Source organism: Trachurus trachurus (assembly GCF_905171665.1).
Source record: "Trachurus trachurus genome assembly, chromosome: 20".
Taxonomy (NCBI): domain Eukaryota; kingdom Metazoa; phylum Chordata; class Actinopteri; order Carangiformes; family Carangidae; genus Trachurus; species Trachurus trachurus.
The window spans coordinates 5,051,144-5,077,600 of NC_139911.1; the positions used below are offsets into that span (position 1 = coordinate 5,051,144).

At 44.0% G+C, this 26,457-nt stretch overlaps 1 protein-coding gene across 2 annotated transcripts in view; it reads right to left on the reverse strand.

Annotated features, from left to right (window-relative positions):
* The window catches only part of LOC311003773 (partitioning defective 3 homolog), a 377,802-nt gene that overhangs the window by 15,093 nt on the left and 336,252 nt on the right, over nucleotides 1-26,457 (reverse strand). The window contains exon 22 of one of the 2 annotated variants that reach the window (XM_083995614.1): nucleotides 1,883-1,997. In XM_083995614.1, coding sequence (XP_083851740.1) covers nucleotides 1,883-1,997 — 115 coding nt within the window. Of the gene's footprint in view, nucleotides 1-1,882; nucleotides 2,001-26,457 lie in introns of both variants that reach the window. The other variant, XM_083995613.1, reaches the window with a different exon arrangement.

The window sequence follows — 26,457 nt, forward strand, 5'->3', positions numbered from 1 at the left end:
CAATTTAATTGACAAACTGACACTGATAATTCTCCACAAAATGTGATGCCAAATATTTTCACTTTTAAAAGCTCTGCCATTTTGACCCATAATTTTCTCCCCCAAGGGAGAGAAACCAGGTCAGGAGAGTCACACGACAGAGAACAGCCCCGTCTGTCTCGAGCCATTGCGCTGCAAAAATATACAATTATTCGAGCTCTAATTGGTTTCTGTGTGTTTTTACAAGTTTGGCTCAATAGTTTAAAATAAAGAGGACAAGCTAGAAGTCAAATATTTTTACATTTTCCTGTGTTTAAGTGTTGAGGCGTAAGAAGATTTATTTGTGGTTTTTAACACACCAAAACCATCTTAATGTAGTTATATCAATCAGAAAAGGGGAGAATCTGGGTCTCTCTTCTGATTGGTTGACTGTTTTTCTGTGTGATGAAATAAAACAAATATATATAGCAAAGTAAACTATGTGAAAAACTAATTTCTGCCAGGGTGGATGCTGGGTCCAGGTGGGTGGGACTTGGGTCATAGCTGAGAGTTATAATTGCTTTGTTGTGACATCACAAAGTAACAGGAAACCCCAATGGCTTGTTTTAAGGGTCATTTTCTGAATACAGGTGAGTGAATTTCTCTGTGGACTGAGCGTTTTTGTACTTTCACAAGTATCAGTATAGAAACTAGAGCTGCTTTATGATCAAAGGAGACATGGAAATCTACCTTTATACTGTATGGGACCTTTAAATTAAGTTCTAATAAAGGTGTGCTCAGTAAATGGAAGGACTGCGTTTGAAGATCATCAGTGATATTACGTGATGTGTTGGAAGATGAAATAGTTTCTTTACTTAAACTCCACACAGTTGAACTTTTCGTGCTCACCAGGGAGGGACACGAGATCAAGCCTGACTGAATTAACTAAGGAATTAACTTGATTACATTTTTCCAATTATAAGGAGTAAATCCCATTGTTGTTACAGATCAATCATAGAAGAGGAGAACGGCTTAAAAAAAAAAGTCCTCCAAAATTTTAATTTAAAATTTTTTAATTTAAAAATCCCTTTAATCAAGTCTGATGAAAATTAAAATGAGACTGTGCCTCGCTGTCATCAAATTCTCTCCCCTCACTTTGCCTCAAAGTCCTGAGCAGACACTCGCTGTCAATGTTTTTTTCTTGTTCACCTCCTCTCTACTGTAAAGTGGCAGATTTTTCCAAGACGGAAAAGACACAGAGACGAGTTATTAGTGATTTGATCCCGTGGTTTGACCTCAATATTATAAATTAGTTAAAGAAAGAAAGTAGGAAAAGTTTGGACGTGGAACCACATTCACCGTCTGAACGAGTGCCAGATGTAGGCACTTCATGCAAACAGTTAATATTGATGTTGCTTCATCTTATTATAATTAATTTAACAACCAACATAGTTGTTATTGTTGGTCCCTGGGGACAGAGAATTATGATGCTGTATAACTTTATTGAGCGGAGATATATAACTAAATATCTTCTCCTGGGAATGATGCAGGAGGCAAATAGCATTTGTGCTCAGAGTTTTTCTTTTTCCTTCCTTTTTTACATCAGTCAGAGAGAATACAATTATTGGATTATTTTTCATCCTCTGTGCATTAAAAAGAAATACGAAAAATCAAATGGACTGGGTAATAGTGATAATCAACAAGAAAATACAGATGAAAGATATGGTTACTACTGAAATATTGATTTGTTTGTACTTTGTTGCTAAAAGCAGTGATTATTATTAGATATTATGCTGTTTTATGGAGTAATAACCAACTCTGAGTTAAGTCGCTTTAGATCAGAGGTAAATAATCACACAAATAAGATTCTGCAGGACTTATACTGTGTTTTTACAGTGGGTTTGTGTAGCTCGGGGCTGCTCACCCAGGACTGGTCGAAGCTGTAGGTGTGGTCCTCGACGTCGTCCTCCTGCTTGGCCTGCTGGAACTCGTGTCTCAGCCTCTGTATCCGGTCGTGGTTACTGGGAGCCATCTGACTGCTGCTGGGGACGAGACAGAAGAGAGACGGGGTGGTACAGTAAGACACATGGGACCAGTTGTTGTTTTTGAGGCGATCTGTCGGCCGAAACCACACCTGGCAACATTACTCAAGCTCACATGTTGTTACAGTTGCTTTCTCATATTTGAATAATTCACTCGACCACCTTTACACCCCTTTAAATTGTGCAGAGGATCCCTTTATCTGACAGTCATGATTCTCTTCTGCATACCTGACTGACACTGTCCTGTCCTCCCTCCTTTCATCCCTTGCTCCTTCACATCGCCATAACTGAAAGTGTCCCCCCGTGCACCATTGTGAGTGATGCATGTCCCTTTTAGACTGCAGGAGAATGTCGGCCTTTTATGGCGCGCAGTCATTAAACACTGTGGAAAACCCTCATTTACATCCCCCTTCATTAAGGGGCTTTGAGGGGGCTGTCAATAGGAATCAATACCCTTCCTTCAGCTTAATCAGCCTCTCCTTTTATCAGCAGCTACAGAAGCAGCACATGACAAAATGCATAATTATGATGAGACAACCGGCGTGATAACAGGCCCCGCGTTTATGCATACCACGGGGATGAAAGTGACCAAAGGTTAGGAATTTGTGCTGGGAGGGGATGAGCGCTCGGGGATGTAGGGAGTGGGATAGAAAGAAAGTGGAGATAAAGGTGGGGAGGGGAATTCTCAGGGAGAGAAAGAGGGAAAGGTTAATCAAGAGCATGTGAGAGGAGGAGAAGAAACAAAGTCAAGCAGGATGAAGAAACTGAAACAAAGAGCAGAGGATGAAATGAGGAACGACTCTAAAAACACAAAGACCTCGTCACCCTGTCGAAGTGTCATATGCATGTATGTGTGTGTGTGTGTGTGTGTGTGTGTGTGTGTGTGTGTCCTCCTGAGCAGCACTTACAGGTGGCATGCCAGCGGTGGGAAAAGTGATTGCTTATTTGGGCCCGGTGGATTCTGGGAGCAATTATGGTGATAATTGCAGATTAGAATGAGCACATCCTTCTGACGATAATGGGCACTAGGACACGCTGCCAATCAAGCTTCATTAAAAGCACAATAAATAGCAGCTCATAAAGGATGCATGGATCGCAGTGCGTGCCCCTGAGTAGCACTTGGCGAGACACGGTTATCGTGTTATTCGCATTGCCTGGTCAAAATCAATTGTATTAGTTATACTCCATTTGATTCCTATAGCTTGATGTGTGTGGGGGAGAGCAGGGAGCGTACATTAGGGCCTTTTATGTGGATGTGGGCAATTAAGCGGTTCACTGGGGTGTGAGGTGGCTTATGCTTTTAGGGTGCAGGGTGATGGCGAGGCCCTTCTATTACTGTTCATTACCGTTCCCTTTATATTTGCATGAAATTGCTTAAATAGCATGTTAAAATACATAATTGTCGTCTATAAACAGAACGACTACACAGGCTGTGCAAATCTACGACAGCGCTTATAGGCTCATAAAATAAGACGTTCCCCTAAAGTCTTTATTAAATTTAACTACAAAAAGTAGCACACAAGAGTAAAGTGAATCCATTATCAGCCTCGGGAATCAGCTCTCTCCATACATACACGCACATGGAACACATCCGCTTAGATTCATCTGCTTGTTAATGCAGAGGCTTCCGAGATTTCCCCAAAGATGCAGCGCACAGGCCGAAGCTATACGATGTACACACACACACACACACACACACACAGAAGGCACGCACTTGAGAAGAAAAACTCAAAAACACATCTGCAATTCTGAATTAATTTTCATCACGATTCCATACGCAGACATACAGCACACAGCAGCATCGGCCCTGATTGTTGAGGGAGCGAGCTTTGACACGACTGTGATGTGTGGAAGGAGACCAGAAAGAGATCTGGGAAGTCCAATACTTGCAATTAGCTTAATCCCTGCGGCCGGTCAGAGAGCGAGAGAGAGAGACGGCCAGACCGCGTCCAAACAAACAGCATCGTACATTTTTTTTTTCTCTTTGACCCTCCAGGGAGAGTCGCTCGCTAGCATCAGCATCTCAAACATGCATAACTGAGCTGTGTTGGGTGGGGGAGAGGGGGTAGAAAAAGGGGCCAGGATCCAGGCTGTAAACAAGACTCCTCGGGTCCATATACACTCACTACACAGCCAGACCTATTGCCCTCTTCTCACCCACTACAGCATCAATAAAGAGGCATTGCCCCCAGCGTGTGTTGCTGCTGCTGCTGGTGGGGGTTGCACTGCAAAAACTCAAAATCTTACCACGAATATTTGTCTAATTTTTAGTCTAAATGTCATTTCTAGTCAAAACAAATCTCATTATACTTAAAATAAGAGTCATCACATTAAAAAGTAGCTTGTTTTTAAAACACTTTTTAATTTTTTCAAGCATATTTTCACTTGAAATAATCTGATAGTGGGGCAAGTTTTTCTTTCTTATTACAAGCACAAAAAACTGCTTTCACTGGCAGATCTTTCTACTTATTTCAAGTGAAAATTTTGATTGAAACAAGTGAAAATTATCTAAAAACAAGTTAATTTGTAGGTGATGAGTCTTATAAAGAGATTAGTTTTGACTAGAAATGAGACATTTCGACAAGAAATGAGACAAATATTCTTGGTTTTGAGTTTTTACAGTGTAGGGTGGGGGTGATGGTGGTGGTGAGGACTTGGGAGAAGATCAACACAAGACAAGATCTCCAGCAAATTAAAGAAAGAGCAGCGAGGCACTTCAATATATTTTTCAAAGAGCTACGAATGGAAATTGCATCGAGTCGTATGGGGATAGGGAGTGTGGGGGTGTGGTGGGGGGGTTGGGATTTCACTAGGGGTGAATTTGTCATGCTAGTTCAAAGGGGGCCTGTGCAATATCTAGATTATCTGTAGGGGCTTCTCCTCTTGGCCCCACCCCACCCCACCCACCATGGGGAAACCAAGTTGATGGGATTCTTGGAGAGCACGGCACTCCATGGAATTCCTACAGTGTAAATATATTCATATGGTAGGAAATAGAAAAAAAAAGGGGCTGGGAAAGCTGAGCTGTGGGCAGAAATCCTTTACTCCCTCCCTGATCCTCGTGCACTTCGATGCATAATTAGCCAGCGTCAAGCATCATTGTTGTTGATGCATCAGGTGACACTGCTGCTGACAAATCCTCTCCTCAATCCATCAACGGCTGCAAACAACCTGAAGAACAAAGGCGGTGAGAAAAAGACTGAGGGGGAGGAACTGGTAAAAAAAAAAAAAAAAAAAAGATTTAAAAAAACTTGTCAGATCACCTCAGTAAACAGGATGCGTGTGTCAGCTCTGCCAGAAATAGATGGATATGAAGGAACGAGCTCTGCTCATCACTTTGCTCTAAGCCGCGTGTTTGTGCGTCAGGGAAAATGTCTGCATCATGATCGCATGAGTCTGCAGGGCTTAGTCCCGGTGCAGCTCTTTTTTTTCTTTTTTTTCTCTGAAAGTCGTCTTTTTAAAAGAGAGAAAAAAAAAGTGAGTCAATGGAAAAATAGGATACCGCCTGTAAACTAATTAAAAAACATGGGGGAGATAAAGTATCCATATGCCACAGCATTTTCACAGCCAGCATCTTCATTCTGTCCTGTATAATGAGATTTGCTCAAAATTCATTTGTGTGCTCGCAGACTGAAATGTCAGCACTTGGCCTCTCGGGTGCCGGAGACGCTGCTCTCCCTCGAATGCATCGCAAAAAACGGAGTCGCACAACGCAGCTACGGCAACACACAAGGAAGACACAGACACAGCCACAAAGGAGCCGACACACACTCTCACTATCTCTCACTTTCCCCCCGTCTCTCTTCACCTTGCTTTACTGACACTTGCATTCAGTTAAGTCACACCGCCGCTGTATTTATAGCCTGACTGAAGGCTCGCTGGGAGAGGTGAAGCTGTGAATTCACAGGCGTGCGGAGTCAGGTCGGACAACAAGGATCCAGGCCCAACTGAGCAACAACAGACCCTCCATTGATCTCCCTCTTCCTCCTCCTGCGGCCGCTCCTACTCATCCTCATCTTATTTTGAAAGGATTTAAAAAGTCAGAAAAAGAGAGGCAAAAACAACCAAAGGATGAATCTAGCTTACTATGGTATAAAAAACTTCTTCTTTAAGCACCTACAGGTTAGAGATTATACTGTATAAAAGTTCAGCAAGGGGGCAGATAATTGGAAATTGACACTAACATAGCAGGTAAAGATGTAAAAAAAATGTTTTCAAAAGTTTCATTTATATACAAAATGTTGTTGAAGCTGTCCAGCTGTGGTTCAGCAGGGGCAAAGTTTAAATGGGAGCAAGACCTTGGTGTGGTATTTAAGGATGAAGAGTGGAAATTAATTTGTCAAAATAGTCAGACATCTTCATTTAACAGTCGTCATAGACTGCAACAATTTAACCTGATTCATCGAACATATTATACACCACAGCGTCTTAACAAAATTAATCTGGATTTTTATGGGACTGGGTCTCTTGTCCACATGTTCTGGTCATTAAGAAATGCCCTGAATCATGTTTTGTTGCTGTAAACACTCTCAAATGTGTGAATAAAAATTAATTGTCAAAAAAAGAGAAAGAAAGACTAAAACAAGGCTAAAACTTATGATGAGTCAAGTTTGAGGGAGCGGTGGCGAGCGTCTCTGCTCATGTGACCTCCACCCCACCTGTGTTTTCCAACCTGACCCGTTGACAGGGGTCATGAGCCCTCTAAAGCACCAGTCGGAGGCATGCGGACGCCACTGAGTGTGTAATAGTCATCCTTTGATCCAGCGGGATTTGGCAGATGTCTCACACACCACACGGCTTACAGGCCCAGGGTGCAAACTATGCCACCACCGTCCCCCCCCCGTTTGCTTCTGTTGGTGGATCAAAGCCCTGTCGAGTCTCGGCATGATCTATAAACACTGCCACCGGCCAATAAAGGAGTAATCCAATCACTGCGAGTGTAACACGGGTCATATGAGCATAGCTGAGGTCAGGTGGGGGTCCGGTCAGAGCAAAAACAGAGAGGGAACAACTCCTGGAGATAAAATTTCATGAGATGAAGTTTCTGACAGAACTTGTTCATTTCCAAACTAAAATGAAAATGGCTGAACTGTCGGGGCTTCGGTCTGACTGTCTGGAAAAATCAGCCGGTCTGTTATTTCTTATCTGATCACTGTTGATTGAAATTCTATCAGATTATCTGGGTTTCTTGCTCTGGCCCCAGTATCTCCATGCAGCAGATGAAGGGGCAGCCTTCTTAAGTTTGGACCCTGTGGCAATCTTGCATCAAGTCAAAGGCTTAGCTCATCTTTATTCTATCGCCCCGCGGACTTTCATTTATTTCAAAGACAGAGAGATGAGGTATTTTTGGGGGAGATGGACAGCCTTTGGGACCCACAGCGATGATAGAAAAAGATTAGATATGCATTACCGCTGGTCATTTTTTTTTGAATGGGAGAAGGACAAAGATAAAACATTTTTTTTAAAGGCTTCAGAGGAAATCAGCATATATCAGCCAATCTGCTGTGATTTCTGTGGCAATCAAATGGAGGCAGTCATCTGGCATTTCTCCCTCTCCACTTTACTCACTCTTTCCCATCTTCATAAAAATAACTTCCCCTTTTTTCTTGCCTCATCTCCCTCTTCCATTTTTTTTCCTTCTCTCTTTGGTTCCCATATGTTTTATCTCTGAATGCCTCAGTCCTCCTCTGTGGTTACAGGGATAGGTCATGAATTCCCTTCTGTCCCCCTTATCCTCTCCCACTAGCCTGGTAAGTGACAGCTGCAGGCTGGACAAAGGCCTGATAATACCCTGGATTTGTCAGGCTCTGACTTCACCCATGTCCTCCTGTGACTGATGCACCGACAGTGGCGCCTCGCCAGCTGAAATCCCCACTTCTAGATGTGGGCTCTCGCTGTTGCTGAGCCGTGTGCGAATGTGTGTGTGTGCATGTCTATCCATGGTTCCTTTCAGACTCCAAAGTAGCCCATATGGGGTCCTTCAGGGTCCTAGGAGGCCATCATCTGGGATGCCTGCCTAGGACATGGTGGTGCCGTGACTGGGGAGCATGGAGCTCTAATTAGCAAGGGAAAGAAGCAATGCCTGTAGAGCTGCTGCTGCCTCCGACAGACTGTCCAGCATGGCTGGCCCCTGGTGTACCGTTCATCTCCCGCTTCCCTAGTGTGAGAAATGAAGAAACAGCTCTGCCCTGAAGGGAACCACAGACGGACGTCCACCAGGAAATACAGCTCACAGAAACTGAAGAAAAGAGGCAGCTCTCTGCTTATCTGCAGTCCGTTTAGAGACCTATACCCCACAGTATTTCAAAAACTCCCAGCTGCCCCGGCACATGTACAGCTCAACATCACCCCAATTTGATTTAATACCCCACAGAAAACCACTTTTCTCTTTTATTCGCTATATTCTTGCATGTTCTCTTCCATACTTGCATCATAATACTAGCACTGAGGTCTACAGAGAGTCAACACTGTCAACGCCTTCTATCTTTTCTTTTGCTGGTGAGTTTGGTTCAAGATAGATGAGATTTTAATTGATTGAGGCCACTTTTGTTATTGTGGTGTTAAAAAGACAGAACTTTGGGTTGTTTCAAATCCTCCAAAATATGGTCATTGGTTTTCATGTGAAGGAGGCAGAGATGAGATGGTGCTGCACAGACCGATGAAATGACTCGAGGCGATGTTGTGACAGGGCCAGCTGGGCGGCCAGAACATGCCAGTAAATAAAAGTTAAAAAAAAAAAGAAAGAAAGAAAGAAAGAAAGAAAGAAAGAGAAGGAAAAAGGACTAACGCTCAGGTGCAGCCCAGAAAACTATCAATTATTCAACTTGATCTTGTGAAGCGTGTGGCAGCTGCTCTGACTCTGGAGTGAAGGACAGACAGGAGGTCACAGTGGCTGTCCGTCTGAAGTGACTGCACATTTACAATAGCTGACTTTAAAAAGTTTTCTGAACTGTAAAAAAAAAAAAAAAAAAAAATGAAGAAGAAAGAAACTAGTATGATTGTTAAAAAAAGTTCTCTACCTCTCATGAGTTGCATCAGATTCAATCCAGTGTAACATTTTCCTCCTGAGTTGCTTCTTTTGAGTGATGCTGAGGTGCTTCAAACGCGGTGCAAAGTGGGGAAGCAACAACGTTAACATGACAACTTCTCTGAAAATGAATAATAAACTCTGTGAAAACTTTCTCCACCTCTACTGGCAGGCAACTTTTTTCTATCCCTTGTTTTTTTTTTTCTGGGAAGAAAGGAGCAACGCCGCTCCTCCTGAATGACAGCTGTGTCTTCATGAAGAAAGGGATGAACTTTGAAGTTAAAGCTCCTAATCCCAGTCCATTGATTCAGAGGCAGTTACTCACACACAGAGAGAGAGAGAGTGAGACTGAAGGGAGCATGGCTGCGACTGCATAATGTATTCACACAGTCGAGAGATGCACATGTATTCACATCAGATTTAAGTGCCACTTTGTAATGAGACAAAGCTGAGCTGCATGCTAATGATTAAAGCTAAATGATCAAAACTTGCAAGTGCATGCAAAAACTAATTTGCTGGATCATGCCCAAGAAACTCCGAGACAGTGAATCTTCTATTTTCAAAGAAACAGTACGAAAAAAACACATGTGGCGCCACGAGGGTGAAGCATTTCCTTCAAACGCAGTGTTTTTCTGTCTCTTTACTGAGCAGAGTTATGAAGGGGAGGTTATGTTGTACAGAGGCATCTGATGAGTCAACATTCCTCCTCAGGGTAAGGAGAGCGAAGAGTCCGTTTTAAAGAAGGTGTGAAGGCCATAGGCTAAAGTATCCATCTAAACAGGTTAGCTCAGCTTTTATGAGTCCATCAGGCTTTAAGGACAGCTTTTATGAGATATCAGCTAGCTAGACACCGAGAGGGCAAAAGGGAAGCGAGGAGGCTGGAGGTATATATTATATGACTTTGGTTTCCAGTATACTCTTTTATGGACCCTGACACCAAAATATTTAGTCTAAGTATAGGTTGGCGCCATGAAATATGAAATTGGTTGCTGTATTTTGCATTAGGTGACCTCACATTAATGCCCAGCGAGGCTGCTGCGCCACAGAGACGAGTCACCTTTGCAGGTTTCTCCCTCTCAAAAGACAAGACGGAGCCGAGAGATGTGTTTAAGTCCAGACAAGTGTTGGTTAAATGCTTAGCGTTAAGTAAATGCCACATTGGAGGTTAAATAAGCTGCAGAATCAAGAGTTAAAGGTTGTAAAGTGAAAATGAAGGAAAAATAGAAGGAGTGAGAAAAGCCTGAAGAGTCTGATGAATTTAATAGCTGTGTGAACCGTGGAGTGGTGTAAAGAGAAAATGGGGACACTCCTCATTATTATCCATGTTGCTCAGTCTTGGTGATCTGCCACTGATAAAAAAAAAAGTCCCACAGAGACAATCTCACACAAACATCTCACAACCTGCTCAGCCAGGTCCAGCTGAGCTCATCAAACAGCTGTGTGGCGCCCGCTGCCAAAAGCTCTCCTAGTCCTTCCCCACTTGTCTTACTTTTTAATTTTGCATTTTAAGACCGTCTCATTCTTCAGCTGTGCTCATGCGCTGGGATCCACAGAGACAGATTAGAGACGAAAACAGGAAGCACCACTGCCGTCGACCACTGCCTCAATACAGTTAGCAAGAAGACGGACCGTTTTAGGATTATCTCAGGAAACATAGTTTAGTTTAGTTTAGTTTTTATTTGCACATTATAAAACCTGTATAAACAATGAAAATAGTAAAATTAAACATTGTGCAGGAGAGGTAGAAGCCAAAGAAGGCTTAGGTTTTTTTTCTTTTACTGAAGCTAACATGCTAACCAGCAGCATCTTGTCACTTTCAGGTATCAACTCACTGTTGCACGGCTCAGAGGACGTATTAAAACCTCGTGTCTTGTGACCGAAGCTCATGTAAAGTGACAATCCCCTCTTTTTACACCTGCGTTATCATGCAGTATATAGGAGTAAGTTTCCAAAAATAAAAGCGCGCCTGTTGTTTTATTAATGCACACACACAAACCCAGTGGTTGCCTGCAGGGTATGAGGAACACATTAAGAATAATGCAACACCATTGTTTACTTTGTAACACTGTTATATGTGTGCATAAACATACACTAACTGGATTAAAACACTGGTATGCTCCTTTAATGCAAATATATGCAAATATATTAGCACAGATGAATCACTGCAGATGTAGATACTCACACACAGCTGAGCCTGGCTCTCTCTCATTTGCTTTTCTAGCACGATACTAGAGCGACGCACTCTCACCGGCCACCTATTATGAGGGACTAACATTAGATTTCAAATGGGCCGAAGTGCCGCTGATGCATCGGCGATATATTACATATGTATTTAGAAAATGACATCTGGTGCATTATTCTCAGAGGGATTGGCTGACTTGGAAGGTTTACTTCTGTACTGTGGCATTCGATGGTCACATGCACTTTTTAAGGAATCCTTTTAGGAACTAACAAGCAGCAGAGCAGATATCCTGTCTTTTTTTTTACGAGGGCACTGAGGTTCACTCTGGACGGCCGGCCCCTGCAAAGTATCTCATTTTACACCAGCACAACATCACACGCTGCTGAATGCAGACAATCGCCGCCTTTCCAAATGTCAGTGGATGACGCTCAGCGGGCGATCCAACGGTAAATAATTCACGTCAGGCCTCCGTCGCCCACCTCCTCCTCCTCCTCCTCCTCCTCGTCCCATACACAAGCAGCCCCCCCAAGTCTTCTCTGCCACGACCCCCTGTGCCGCTGCTACTTCCTCTATACATAATTAACGAGAGAGGCACGGTGGGACGCCCATCAGTCAGAGCTGGGCTACAGCCAGGGCCACTTTAAACAATAACAATATTGATAGTGGGTGTAATAAAGCAGAATTAAAAAGATGGAGTCCAATGATTTTTTTTTCAACTCTTGCTCCCAACACAGCTGGTCCCAGCTTTAAGTGGTGAGAAGAGGGACATAAACTGGGGGGGGGCTGGTTGGTTGTACTTCGAGGGAATGAATGGAGGTTCACAAGAAAGCGGGGAATGAATTGAAGGGTAAGAGAAGGGGAGGGGGGGGTGTGTGTGTGTGTGTTACCCCCTTTTCCCTACCCCCTCCCCCTCTGGACCGTCCCCTGGTGTCCTGCTCTCCTGTACTGTCCATTACTGGATTAAGTCTTGGAGCCAGAGATGGAGGGAAGAGTGCGGAGGTCAAGGGGCTGTGACCTTTAGTAAATGGCCACGCAGACGGACGAGTGAAGGGGGGGTTATAAAAAAGGGGGGGTAAAAAGATGAAGAAAGCAGAGTCATTTCAATTCAGACCATCGGGGTTGTGTAATAATCAATGTGAAGGTCAAGAGGTCGGCACATGCGGACAGATGGAGAGACAAAAAAGAGGAAGAATAAAAGAGTGAAAATGAGAGAATCAGAGCTAATTAACCTTCACAAAAACAACCCAGAATGATTTGTCTTCTATCTTTATGCATGATGGCAAAAATGGATCATAAGCACCATCGAGTGATTTGCATAACAAACACTGAAACTCCAATTAAAATCAGATTTTATACAAAACAGAAGATGCTGAGAACAAGAAGAAAACTACAGTATAATTAGTTTTGAGGACTTTTTGTGAAGTGTGGCTGTTTTAAAAAAAATATTATTATAGTTTTGTTTTTTTCTTTTAAAAAAACTTGTTGCACCGTTATTCTGCCTCACATAGACTGTATATGAAGAACAGGCTGATAACCCACACTGACGCCATCTTGGCAAAGGGAACGCTTGTAGTTTATAGCAAACATACAATCACCCACCTTATTAAAGTTTAAACAGTGCAATATGTAGTGAATATAAAAAATCCTTACCCATACGGTTTCATAAAGAGGGAAATTAGCTAAAGAGACCAAAGCTGTTTTTTGCAGCAAGTTGTAAACATGTTTAATTCTGCTGTAAAGTTTGGTGTTTTTAATATCAGAGTCTGTTTTGCCAACATCCAGTGGCCGATCCAAGTTTTTATCACTTCTGTGTTGGCTTCATATTTTAGAGTTGGAGGCTGCAGGGGCGGAGAGGAGGAGGGGAGGAGGGGGGGCTGTGTTGTGTTGTGTTGATGCCCCCCACCCCCCTGCTGAGAAAGTCACACGTGGGGCAGCTTTACGTCGGCTTTGTTTAAGTCAGTGTAAACATAATGAGGAGTTTTCCTGTTTAAAAGGTCCCAGGAGTCAAATCAAGCGATGGAGAAAATTCTGCCATTATAGCTATCAGCCATCAACCTCCCGGAGCCTTACATATGTTAATGCCCCCTTCAACCTGTGACCCCCACATTCATGACATCATTATCAACCCAGCCAGACATAATGTTGGCCTGTCAGTGCCGTGATTTATGGTCACAGTGGCTCTCTGTCTTAATGAAGCCGTAACGCTGCCTTAAACTGCCGAGGCCGCGAAGAAGCTTGGCATGGCCGCCGTCGTCGCCGCCGCTCGGCTTAACGCGAGCGCACATCCATCATCTTACATCAGGCATCAATCAATCAAAAGCCTGGAGCCCCCCCTTCGCCCCCTCAACCCGCCACTACGACCACCGTACACACACACACACACACATGTACACAAATCCTCATTGGCTGTGATTATGATCTCAATTATCATGGTGACCGCGGGCCGCCACTTCCCCTGTGACCGACATGCTAATCAGGAGCGCTGGCAGTCAATAATCAAGGCATGCAAAAGGCCAACGGGAGCAGAACCGGTCAAGTATAATTATATCTTTTAATGTCTGTTGGCTTAAATGAATACGATTGGAGCTCTCGGTGAGAGTGACAGGAGGAGCACGGTCACACACACAACACAACACAATTTACCTTTTAATACATATGCGCATATATTTATGACCTTACACCACTGTAGGATGGCTAAAGATACAGTGAGGGGTCACAATACGAGCTCTGAGGTCGGCAGTGATGAGATTTACATCTAACAAGAGAGTCAGACTACATTCCTTGTGTTCCTTGTATTCATACATGCTTATGCAGTAGGGGTGGGAGAAAAAATCGATTCACATAAATATTGCGATATCTTTTTTGATGATTTTTAAATAGATTTTTTTTTTCAAAAATCGATTTTCTTTTTTGAAAAGAAATTTTTTTGGGGATTTTTTTTTGATTTTTTAAAATTGTTTTAAATATTGTGCAATGTGCATTTGTTAGCCCTTTTTAAGTACAGAGAGTACAGGTTTTGAAAAGGGTTTAAGTTCACTTTATAATGGAGTATGTTAATTTATAGGCTCCTACAGTATTTGTGTGCAGATAAATGTTAAAAATGCAGACAAAAAATCGAGAGAATCGGCAATATCGTAGAATCGCAATTTAAATCGAATCGCCATCCAAAAAATGTAGAAGAATCGAATCGGGAGAAAAGCATATCGTCCCAGCCCTATTATGCAGCGTGCACAAACACCCCCACCCCCCCTTAGCAGCAGCTAAAGTGGGTCTGGTCCTGGTGTTTCCTCTCAGCAGCAGCAGTGTAACTGAAGACGAGGCCTGGGCTTCACAAAGATCTGATAATGTTCCTCCACATCTATCAGCAGAGAGCTAATAAGGATGATATTCTTGTCATGGAGCTAAAAGTTTTGGCCTTTCAACAACAAAAGGAGTCGGGCGTCTCTCACTCTGTCTGTCTGTCTCTCTCTCTGTGTGTTAGTGATTACTGGACCCAGATATGAGCTTGTTATCACCAACCAGATCGAAGTGTAATATCTGCTTCTGAGAGGGAATAAAGAGACGGAGCTGTAAAGACAGAGACGACGGCGACGACAACGACGATTGTGTCCTCTTCAGTCGCAGAAATCTGTCTAATTAACCTCCTCCGCTGAGAGGAACTCCTGTCTGGTATCTCAGCAGTCATGACAGGAAACTGCAGCTTCATGAGAGGAAGTGGACATCACAGGGACGAAAAGATACTGCACCTTTCATTTTCTTTCCTCTCATTACACTGTCCCCCCACTTTGGCAAGGCTTCTCGTTCACAGGCAAGAAAAAAAAACTCTATATATAAGGAGCCACATTTTAAATGTGACACAGCAAAGCACTCAGCCGAGCTCCTAATGCACCTTGTAATGTCCGAGAGAATTACTCAGGCCTGGGTAGGTGGCGCTGACTTTGGTGCTGGGGAGGTTTTACGCTGCACTTTACGTGAAGGCAGCTGAAAGGCACCGATGACAAAACACTGTCACCTTCAGGTGGTTGAAGGAATGGGTGACGGGGGCGACACTTGTGACTCTGCTGCAGCTGCACTGCAAAAACTCAAATATCTTACCAAGAATATTTGCCTTATTTCCAGTCAAAATGTAATTTCTAGTCAAAACAAATCTCATTATACTTAAAATAAGACTCATTACATAAAAAGTAGCATGTTTTTAGACACTTTTTACTTCTTTCAAGCATATTCTTACTTGAAATAAGTAGAAAAAATTGATAGTGGAGCAAGTTTTTCTTCCTTATTACAAGCACAAAAACCTGCTTTCACTGGCAGATTTTTCTACTTATTCCAAGTGAAAATTTGTTTGAAACAAGTGAAAATGATCAAAAAACAAGTTAATTTTTGTTATTTTAAGTGGAAAGAGATGAGTTTTGACTAGAAATGAGACATTTTGACAAGAAATAAGATTTTGAGTTTTGCAGTGTGCAGAGGAGGATTAAGACCCAGCGGCCGTGGGTTCTCCCACAGATGGCAGCCGCGGTGGCTGATGTGTGAATGAACGCACCGGTGAGTCAAGCTGCATATATACATGTATATATGCTCACACACCCATAGACGCAAAACACTCATTATCCCTAACCTATAGCAAAAAGAGTGTGGGGGTGGGGGGTGGTGGCATGAGAACAAAAGCATTAAGTAGGAGTGAACCCTTTAATTATAGGCCAGCGTTTGGAGAACCCTCAGTAGAGCTGAGAACAATGGAGGTCTCTGGTAACGCTCAGCCTTCTGAGTTAACACATATCCTCGAGGTATGACAACACACACTCACACACACACACACACATACAAAGCCAGTGGCCGTGTCATGGAAATGAAGCAATAATTGCCCCGTTGGTAACTGAGGAGTGAGCGTCAGGTCCGAGTGGACACAGAGATACAGTATCTGAAGCGCTTTTAATTAGAGCAGACGCAGGTGAATTATTTACAATCATCCTTAGCCTTTAATTTAAAGCTGAGTATGAGTATAACACTTAGCTTAATACGTAATTATGAAATGAAATTTGATATGATAAAAGAGAAAATGTATTATTCTACATACTATATTTGTCCCTGCGTCTTTTGGATTCACCACCACCGAGCGTAAACAACTCGCACAAGGTGGATCCATTAAAAAAAAAAAAAAAACACAACCGCCAACAGCTGTTTTCTCTGCAATAAACTGTTGTCAGAAGCTTAAAGGACGGTAAAGAGGTGATAGTGAATGAGTAAATTGGCTCTGTGATGGTGTCGGGGCGTAGCCAGCGAGGTGTCTGGTATGTGTGTCCGTGCGCTGGTGGTGGATGTGTGAAGGATGAGACCTATAAATAACTCTGAGCGGTGATTGTGGCCGTATGACCATATGAGAAGTGACAGCTTCCCCCTGTCAGTGCTTTTGACAGGCTTAAGGATAACTCCACATGCTTGGCAAATTGGATTGGAGCTGTGGTGGCTTTAGCAAAGAAAAAGAAGAAAAAAAAAAAGATGAATCCATCCTTCCCTTCTTCCTATCCATCCCCCCTCTCCTCCCTTTCACTTTTACCCCCCACCTTCAGGAATTTTTTTGAAGGAGTGAGCGATGAGCTGCTCGTAGGTAATAGTTTCTATTTCATGTTTTAAATCCAGCCGAGGCCGGAGGAGCTGATAAATCATCACGGGTGCAGATTAAAGACTATTATCACCTTTAAACAGACCAGCTCCATCCTCTGTTTCCACCAATGCAAGGTGATCGTCTGAAGGACACGAGGAGGAGGAAGAGGAGGAGGAGAAGGACAAGAGAGCGAGCTTTTGAAACTTCTGACAGCATCTTGAAGGACACTGACGGGTCAGTGGAGGAAAAAAACAGTGTGAAATAAAGACTCAAAATGAAAAACTTCTTTAAAATCTCTGTCTTTTACTGTAGCTACACCACACGCACACACCCAAGTCCGACCCATCACCCCTCAGGAATAAAAAAAATGACATTAGCTCAACAAGTGGTAGCCTATCTATGCCTTTTCTTTTCATCAAGGCGTTCCCAAAAATAGCAAAGACCGGTTAAGCTTAACTTATGCCATATTCAAGGGATCTTGTAAAGATTAATGAAAGGGGAGGAAAAAAAAGAGAGAGAGAGAGAACATAGATTGATGTGTTAAAAAAAAGAAGAGAGGCAATAACATCAATGAGCAAAAGCAGCTGGTAGCAGTAAACAGCGGTTGCCAATTGGCCGATGCTCACAGAGTGCCAATCTCCTCCGAAGCAGGGCGTGGTCCACGGGTTTCCAAAAACGGAGCAGAATCAGTTCAGTTTCCAAAAGTTTTTTTTTTTTCTTCCTACAACTTTCTGATCCGAAACTGAGAGAACATGTCATGTCATCTGCAAACCAAGAATGTGCATGTACGGATAAAACAATGAGTCCAATCACATAAAAAAAACAAGCTAATTGACACTCGTCCTTTTCAGATTTGTCTCCGTTTACCCATGAATGAACTGGAAAATCCTTAAAAGTCTATCACATCCTGTAAAACGCAGCCGTAAAAACCGTTATGTGGATTGATGTCACTCCTCCTCGTCAGCTTTAATATGTGCGTGTTTATGTGCTTGTATGTGTGTGGCCCCCGTCCCGACTGTTTTCTTATGAGACACAGATGAAGTTTGAAAGGGAAGTTTCTGCCTTTTATTTGGCTGCTTGTGCTTATTGTAATATTTTCTCCAGGCAGATTTAAGAGCTGAAACCCGCTCATTTCACGTCTGGCAGGTTATTATGATATTTTTTTCCTCATAGCATACCATACATCCATATTTGCACAAGGCCGCCGCAATATTCCCCAAGTGGGCGATTTACAAAACTTATGTAATATGAATTGGCTGTTGCTCCAGTAAGTCCAATATTCTCCACCCTCCCTGGTTATTTCAGTAATGGTGATATTGCACAACAAGTGCTAATGGCTTGAAATGGCAGGTTCTCTATAGGCACTTTCAGATTAATTTCCTGCGTCGAACGGGGAGAGGAGGGGACGGATACACGAGAACAGGCCCACTCCAGACGAGCCCGGTCCCCGTGTCTGGGGATGTAAGTGGGCAAAGATTATGTGACAGCGTTGGGAGTAATGAGAGCTTGCCACATGCTCCGGTCGCTCTGCTCCTTCAAGAGGAAAATCTCTGATAATGAACTCTAGACCTTTACTTTGCCAGAGACAGAGAGAGACAAGGAGGAGGAGGAGGAGGAGATGGAGAGAGGGAGCTGCATGGCCTTTTCACAGCAAGACACTCATATTCACAGATATACATATAGATATATATACGTATATATAGCCTATACACATGCTCACAAACACATCCAAACACAAACATCCCCGCCTGGACTCGTCGACCTCGGCGTCTGCTCTCTCCATCGATCACAGCTCATAACGTCGGAGATGGACAGCTGCTGCTGAGAGCCAGAGGTTCCTGCTATTACAGAGCCGTCTCATCCATTTAGCCGCAGATCAATGGGACAGTTACTGAAATGGCCTTTGGAGCGGTTGTATCATCATCAAGCCGAGACGCTTTAACCGCTTCTGCCCCCCCCCTCCCCCTCCTCCCACCCACCCTGCAGTCTGCTCACCTGGCTGAACCCCTTCGTCTCTCCGTCTTATCAGGAGCTGTCCTCTCTCACCTCCGCTGTTTGTTTGGGAGATGGACTGCGAGACAAGTCCACGACCCGTGTCTGGTATTAAAGTTTGATGGCGAGTCTTTTTTTTTTTTTGTTGCTGGCTCGTGTTCTGATTAACAGGTTGCACAGAAACAAAGTCACTTTATGAATAAGTAATGGATCTGCCTGGACACTGCCAAGTTCCCTTTTAATTTAATTAAGTCACATTCGAAAAAAAAAGAAGAAAGGAGAGACAGAGAGAGAGAGAGAAAGAGGAGGGGAGAAAAAAATGGACTCCCCTCCTCATTTGGACAGGATTGTTGGTCTGATTGCAGCGCGGTGGGGGATTAATGACTCATCATTAAAAACAATGATGATTCTTGCTGAGGCTTCATTTCAAAGTCACCAGCCAGGCATGGATGAAAAGAAATGCACACGGGGCGTTCAAAGGCGCCTCGGACAACATTGTTTCGCAATAGACTTTTTCACACACACACACACACACCCATGCATTCTTCTCAGGATGGACTCACCACTGAAAGCCCTCCAAAGAGAAGGAATCAAATAAAGCCGTCAGTGGACAGAGATTAAAAGCAGTGCTACACAGTAAAAAAAAAAAAAAAAAATCTGATTTATGAAGCTCAGGCCGGGTTGCTATGGGGGTTCTGGTGCCATGGTAACCCAGTGAACGGTGAGGTCGAAAGGGGGCGGATGAATAAGGCGTCGTAGAACGAGGGGAGGAAAAGAAAAGAAAAGAAAAGAAAAGAAAAGAAAAGAAAAGAAAAGAAAAGAAAAGAAAGACTTTTAACCTCTCGCTGTTCACGTCTTTTCATCAAGCCCCCCAGCCTTTACCAGGCTCAATGCATAAAGCTAGTGTTTCAATGGGGGGGTCAAAGTCCTCGCCATAAATAACAAAGGCAGCTCTCATTGTTTCCATTCAGGCCGCAACAGATTTATTTGCGTCATGAATGAAGCGAGGACTTAAAGGCAACAAGTTCATGATTTTAACTCTAACAGACCAGCCTGTTTCTTTCTTGTTTCATGTCTTTCTGTTGCTGTTTCATCTCCCTCCACCTGTCTCTGCCTCTTTCTCTCTCTGCTTCCTTTTTTTTCTCTCCCCTCATCTCTGCACTGTCCTTTATTGTCAGTCCACCGCTGTGCAGCCAGTCATTCAGCCAGCCAGCCTGTGTGGCAGTTCTGAGACCCACCGTGGTTAGTGGTGTGTTGTGTTGTGTTTTGTCTGTGTGGGAGAAGTGCTGTGCCATGCTGCTGTGTCCGGGGCCAAAGCCCTTTCCTATTGTCTGCTGCCATATGGAAACCAGGACCAACATGGAGATAAGCCTGTCCTCATGCTGTTCCCTGACCTTCTCAGGCACCCAGCTGGCACTAAATGCAGAAATAATTATTATCCCAATTACCCAGGCCAAACTCTGTCTCCCCTCTTTGTGTGCTGAGGGTGAAGAGGGGTTGGGTGAAGTGGAGGGACACTACCACTAAAAGGCTGGTCACATGCTGCATAATACACTGAATATTAGCTCCTCTGTTGCAGCCCAGAGCCGAGAGAGAGTCTATAAATCTAACTGATGATTCAATCTGATCCTATTGACATGTCGACGGGTCAAAGCCTTTGTTCAAACATATGTTGTTGCATAAAACGGGTTAAAGCTCATGAATATGTAATGAGCAATATAAACGTTTGATGTAATAGTGGGGTTAAGTTAATTAAAACACATTTTAAAAACAGTTCAGTTGTGTGTTTTTTTTGTCTAATCCTTAAATTTGCAATTTAATTGTGAAATTAAAATGGTGCAAAAGTGTATAAATACATGTAATTATTGGGTTTTAAACTGAAAAAATACTCTAAATAGTTTGGAGAAGGGTTGTTACATGTTATTTTGTTCATTATCGTGTTAGATAATATATAGATAAGTAAGTACAAGTGCTGTTTTTAGCTTCAGGTGTGGTTTAACAAGTTTTCTTGAACCAGCCGCCTGTAACAGATCCATTATTGATGGTTTCTCACACTGACAAGTGATTCTCTATCTCTTATTTAACACCATTATAAACCACCTCAACATAGCGCAGATGTATTTGGGTGTCAATGACGTTCTTTCGACTGAATCCTCTGACTTTTATATATAGTATATGACATTACCCTACACAAAGGTAATAGACTGAAGCTGCACATAAACACGCATATTTTTCTGATGATTGCTATTTCTGACACTCATCTGTCACTTCCTCTCTGAGGCGACTTCACCTCCACGTGTTTCCCTTCATTCCTCCACATTATTATTTTTAGTTGCAGGTGCAGCGCAGGTGGGTGGAGAGGCCAGTTGTGAGATGTTGACTGCAAAAAAAAAAAACTGGATTCCATCAATAAACCTTGTTCAAAGGGCCTTGAAATACTGCTACAGAGACACGTTTAATAAAGTTGACACTGGCCTTTAAAATCCGCTACTTTCACCTTCTCACCCCCCTGTAATGAGTTCCTGGTGCTGCAGGACACCGCGGGCCAGAGCGTGAATGCTCCACAGATGTTTCCAGTCCTCCAACCGCTGGGGCATCTGTGACATAAACCCTGTCGGACACGCTGAAAGACGGATGGACAGACAATACGACAAGTGCAGAGCTTCAAAGCCCCCCCGACAGGAAGAGAGGGGGGGGGAAAGGTTGGAGGATTTAGCACTTTCACAATGGATATGTTCTCTGGATGTGGGAAAAAAAAGCCCCTGTGAGAAAGATGTCTTCTCTCTGAAGTCGCCCCCGTACCAGAGTTGAACCTGCTCCAAGAGGCCGAAACAGGGGTGGGAGGTGGTGGGAGGGGGAGGGAGGATCATGACCCGAGAGAAAGCGAGGAGGACGAGGAGGATGAAGGAGCCCTCGGTGCCACAGCGGCAAGAGCTCAGAGCTGGAACAAGATGTGACTGTGATATTTGCCACCAATAACTTAAACATAGTCAACATGTTTTTCTATACGATTAACTTTCACTCTTTGAAACAAAAAGCCCTGTGCATGATAATAATAATAATAAAAAAAAAGAAGCTGCAGGAAACGGTAGGTGAACAGTGAAGGCATCATTAGTGCCAAAACGTTCTGCACCATCAGCTCATTTCATCTCTGCACTTTTTAATGCTTTGTCTCCCTGTGGTGAGGCGCTGAGGCTGCTGGGGGATGTTGCTGATTCCTCCCCAAAGATTTTTATCCTCACTGAATGTCACTGGAGCTTTGGGTGCTCAAATCACGTTTGAAAAAAAAGAAAAAGAGAAAAAAAACCTGTATTTTATTGTGTTGTTTTGCTTCGGGGTGAAAGCTCCACAGAGTCGTGTATGTGTATGTGTGTGAGTGTGTGTGTGTGTGTGTGTGGATGTTGATGTGTATCATAACCATGCCAGGAGAAACGATCTCACTTATCCTCTGGGGATCTCGGTAACGTTTCCACTAGATAGATAAATAATGAGGTGAACGCCACGATTTGCAGAAAAAAAAAGTGAGGGAGGATTATTACACAGCTCCTTAGACCAATAAACACATCACGTCTTCATGGAGACAGAGGACGGAGGACGAGTCTGTCAGAGTTTGTCCTCTATTTGATACATAAAAACCCTACAACCACACATATAAACTCCTCAGCAGCAGCCCTGAGGTGTCTCACAAAGCGGTTAAGCAATTTTCGGTGCTGAAACTGGAGCCAATTGCTGCCGCTCACGTCGCCAGAAATCACTTTCTGACTTGTCGTATCAAAGGGAATGACCTGAAAGAGAAAGGAAAAAACAAGGCGCGCACCTCGGCCCGGTAATGAAAGCAACGGAGGGTGGATTTGAAGAGATTAGCTCTGCCAGCACTTAACGTTTAAAAACGCCTCTATCTGGCCTTGCCGCCTCACTCCATCACATAGAAAATGTTAAGAGGCAAAAAGAAGGGAACGGCGGGGTTGATTAGACCGAGGTTGGGGGATTAGGTCTGAGCAAAAAGGCGCTTTGAGTTATTTAAATCTGCCCCCGTCGTCAAGGTACAAAGCCACCGCCGGGAAGGTGCATCATGACTTATTCCAATGATGAGACAGAAATAAAAAAGAGGCCAGATGAGTGAACTCCTCCACAGCGTTTATTAGCTCGCTGCTGCTGAGGTGACGGCTTCAAAACAACGAGAAGCCGCCGACTGGATCGTCCTGCGTTTTTTTTTTTTTTTTTGGCAGCTGTGGAGCTAAAACACAAGCTGCAGCCAACCAGGAGAAGAACCTCGTCCATTTTTAATTAGGGGGCATCCAGAGGCCGCTCAGTCACGAGGAGAGGTTTAATGTCACCTTGATTTATAAAACAACAACAGAGGCGCTGCCAATCACGCCTCATATTAAACATGAAAGAGCCATAAGAGCGGAGGTCTGTAGCTTTTCATGTACTCCCACCCTCCCCGACTGTCCACTGGGGCTTTTCTTGTGTCTCTCTTGCTTTGCCAAGCCTGTGATCTTTTCCCTGTGTGTGTGTATATATATATGTGCATGTGTGTGTGTGTGTGTGTGTGTGCATGTGTGTGTGTGTTGATGCCAGGGAGAGACAGTCTAGCGTTGCCGCAGGAGTTGATGGGAACACTGACCTTGTCTTTACCATTGCATCCCACCACAAATGGCTCCTGTGTTTCTGATTGCCACACTCTCTCATCTCGGTGTTTCCAGGATGGATGCAGAGACTCACTGTGTTTGTGCGAGTGTGTGTGTTTGTGTGTGTGAAGGAAGGAAGGAAAAGAAAAAAACCCAGTGAGACAGAGGAGAGGAGATGACTTGGTGTCTCAGCAGGGAGACAGAGCCATCAAAGAGAATCCCGAAACCACTCATCTCCCTCCGCTGACGAGACGCTGCACTAACACAAACACTCAGAAATGTGTGTGTGTGTGTGTGTGTTGTGTCTGTGTGCATGAGCGTTTTCCTTCTAAAAAATCCATCGCACAAAAATTACTTCTCGGAGCGTCTGACCTCCATCTGTCGGGTGCTGCTGGTGCCATATTTGTTTTTGTTTCATCTGCTAAGAATCAAAGACTGTAATCCTGCTGAAACGGGCAGCGCGACAGAGACGGAGCGTCTTACAAGAGGAAATATGTAAGTACGAGTGTGTGTCTGTGTCTGTGTGTGTGTGTGTGTGTGTGTGTGTGTGTGTGAGAGGGTTGGTGGGTGAGTGTTTAACACAGGAAGAACATCCAGGACCTGACTTGACCCCTACCAGCTGCCTGCCCCACTTTCTGCCAGCTAATACACACACACACACACAGTCAGAGTTACACATTCTTTATATGTTTGACAGAGATCCCAGCAGCTCCTCTGCAGACAATGGTTCAGTCTGTCTGCAGCACATAAAGACTCTGCTCCCAGTCCAGTGTGTGTGCGTATGTGCGTATGTGTGTGCCAGTGTGGGGCTCGATCTGCCTTTAGGGGATGCTCCTCGTACAGATGGCATTCATATAGCTCTCACACTGTCATCACCTCTTCCTGATTGTGTCAGCTGGATTGTACCCTGGAGGGACTGAACTCAGTCAAAGCTCCGAACATCAACCGCTCAAGTGTTTCGGCCTCAACCGCTGCCGCACGGTTCACAAGTTGAAACTCAAGCGTTTTCTGTGACGTAAACACTAGGGGTGAACAGCCAGTGCTCTATTTGTATTCAGTTTCGGATTCGGGTTTTTAATTCGCATTCGTATTCCGGAAGAAACCGGAAGTGGGCGCACTGACTTCAGCCGAGCTAGTGCTACGCCGAGCTAGCCTCTGGTAGTGAAACGAGTCGTTTCGCAGGGGTTGTGACACTCAAAAAAAATTATCCATCATTTTATAGCTGCTTCTTTTCCCATTAATGTCTATGAGAAAATTGCTAAGTTGTTGAATGGTGACCATGGAAGTATCAGTGAGCACTTCCTGTCTACTGTAATGCAATGCATGCAGGGAGTTGCTGTTTCTTAGCAATCCTAACGTGAACTAGACACAGATGAAACAGGGTGACACCCGTGTTTGGCGCTCTACTCGTGTTGTGCTTCTATGGCGGGCGCACCAACGTTAAGGTGCATTACCGCCACTGCTGTTGCTGATCCAAACATTTCTTTTTCTTTAGAAAAAAGCTCCCCAATAATGAGGAGAAACTTCGGACAGCAAAACTATTCGGGATCAAAACATTATTTGTGTACTTCCGAATACGTATTGGGGTTTGGGTACACCCCTAGTATACACACACGGTGTCACCATCAGTAATAACCAGAGCCCAACACATGCAGGGTGTCAGGCATTCAAATTAGAACTGGGACGTGACAAATTTTCTGATGTTATTCCTGTGTAGTGAGTCATAGGAGCAGACAAGCAGCTCTAATCCTGGGACGCTCCACGAGGCCCCGACAGAAAGACGAGGCACGTCTGGATTATTCCTGTTTTTTTTGTTTTTTTTGTCTAGTTTGACAACATCTGTGTGACACGCTCCGACTCTCCAGACGACACGATTTGCCGACGTTCATCCCCAGCGTCTGTCTCCGGCCCCTCCCTCAAACGGTCAGGATTTCACATGCGAGTTTCGAGGTTCAACCATGACCTCATCTGACCCGGTGACCTTCACAAAAGACACAAGTGACTTGCGGTCTTGACTTTCTGTTCAATGACCGAGGTGTTTCCCTGAGTCCAGCTGCAGTAAAACATCTGTCGAATACACAACCATGTCATTTTTCATGAGACACATTCCTGGAGCGCATTCTTCACACGCCAGACACCACTTGTTTTGGGTGGGGGGGGGGTCAGGCGGGTGTGGTTAGCTCTAATGAATGTTGCTTTATGCTCGTTCTCAGCATGTTTGACCTCCGTACTCGCTGTCTGGCACAGAGGGGAAGGTCTGACTGACCTTTCACACTTCTGTGTGACAGCGCAGGATAGATGAGCTGAAATTCCAGAGGCCGGGGCAGGTGGAGCGCTCCCGAGTCTGATTCAAAGTGATCCGGCTTCTCTGTCTGCCAAAATGTCAAATGACAAGCGACCGGCACATAGAAACACACACACACACCCACACACACACACACACAGACATGTTGTCTGAGTGAGGAACGCTGCATGACATTTCACCGGTCCTGACAGCGCCAGAGCGGGAGGAGATTAGCATGCTAGCCTCTGAGCGTCGAGCCGAGGCAGACGGGTGATTTTTTATATGAAGGTCTTGAAAAGTCGTTAGAATCTCAGTTTGACGACTTAATGACAATAATTGTAGATCCTATTGCAGCTGTTTAGTTTCAGCACAGCCAATATTAAAGGGGAACTATGCAAGTCTGGTCCCTTTTTTCTCCATTTTGCTAACCCTCTTCTCGGCCATGTGCATCTGTTTTTTAACAAAGTCGGACATAAATCAATCCATGGAGCAGTGGATAAAGTTATATATCAGTAACATGATATGATAAGCTGTTTAACTAAGGTAAAAATGTAGCATTGTTAGGGAAAAAATCTTGCATAGCTCCTCTTTAAAGTGTGCAGTTGTTTGGACTGTTAGCATTGAGCTATACATCATGGACCGGCCTATATCTCAATTAGAGCATATGGCAACTACCTGCCATTTGTTGCTGCTGAACAAACACGGGTCCTTTGTTGTGTGTATTACCTGTCAAGGA